Genomic DNA, 831 nt, shown 5'->3' with positions numbered 1-831 from the left:
AATTGGTAAATCTAAATTGCCCATAGGTGTAAATGTGAGTGTGGTTGTCTATCTCTCTGTGTTAGCCCTGTGACAGACTGGTGACCTGTACAGGGTGTACCCCGACTCTCGCCCTATGGTAGCTGGAATAGGCTCAAGCCCCTGTTCCTGTGATTTATTTTCTGTCAGCTTACAAATTGATTAGTCATTGTGGGTCTGAATATATGTAGAGTAAGGCTTTCTGTCAGTGTTTTCTCAATGCAAAAAAACATTCTGAAAAAGTGCCATCACACACATGTACGCACACAAACTCGCACAGGCTTTGATCGTCATGCCATCCTGTGTTGTTTACATAGTCGAATGCTTTTACCCTCTAGCTGAGGGTTAGAAAGACTGAGTCTATAACTGATGGAGGCCCATGCCTGCCTGTACTGTTTGACATTTGTGCTGAGCCCAACACTTTACTCCACACAGGCTGTACAGGATGGTTGGGTGGGGTGAGGGGGTGGGGATGGGTCCTGCATTCACCCGTCACATTCTACACTGAGCTGGGAAAGTCAGAGACGAACGCCTGTCAGGGTGGAGATGTTGGACAGAGCTGTTAAGTGTACTCCTCCGAGGAATTTTCGGCTTGTGTGGAAATTGTAAACAAAGTAGGGTGAAAATCCAGGATAATGCACTAACACTGTTTGTATTGCAGCCAAAGTTGCTAATTTTGTCTCCTCTCTCGTTTTCTCTCTTGTCCTTCTGTCACTTCAGTCACAACCAGAGGACCACCACATTTCGACATCCTGTGACTGGACAGATTTCCCCAGAGAACATGGATTTTATCCTGCAGTGAGTAACTAATGC

General features: G+C 45.8%; 1 protein-coding gene across 6 annotated transcripts in view; it reads left to right on the top strand.

The window, feature by feature from the left end:
• Positions 1–738: 738 nt before the first annotated feature.
• The window catches only part of LOC102293794 (pleckstrin homology domain-containing family A member 7), a gene marked incomplete at its 5' end in the record, with an annotated part of 81,122 nt that continues 81,029 nt past the window's right edge, over positions 739–831 (top strand). For all 6 annotated transcript variants that reach the window (XM_014337892.2, XM_005935557.3, XM_042226117.1 and 3 more), the window contains 1 exon segment: positions 739–816. In XM_014337892.2, the coding sequence (XP_014193378.1) occupies positions 739–816 (78 nt within the window).

This window comes from Haplochromis burtoni, unplaced genomic scaffold (assembly GCF_018398535.1).
Source record: "Haplochromis burtoni strain Fernald_Lab_line unplaced genomic scaffold, NCSU_Asbu1 Contig_197, whole genome shotgun sequence".
NCBI classification, from domain to species: Eukaryota; Metazoa; Chordata; class Actinopteri; order Cichliformes; family Cichlidae; genus Haplochromis; species Haplochromis burtoni.
This window is presented reverse-complemented; position numbering and strand designations above follow the sequence as displayed.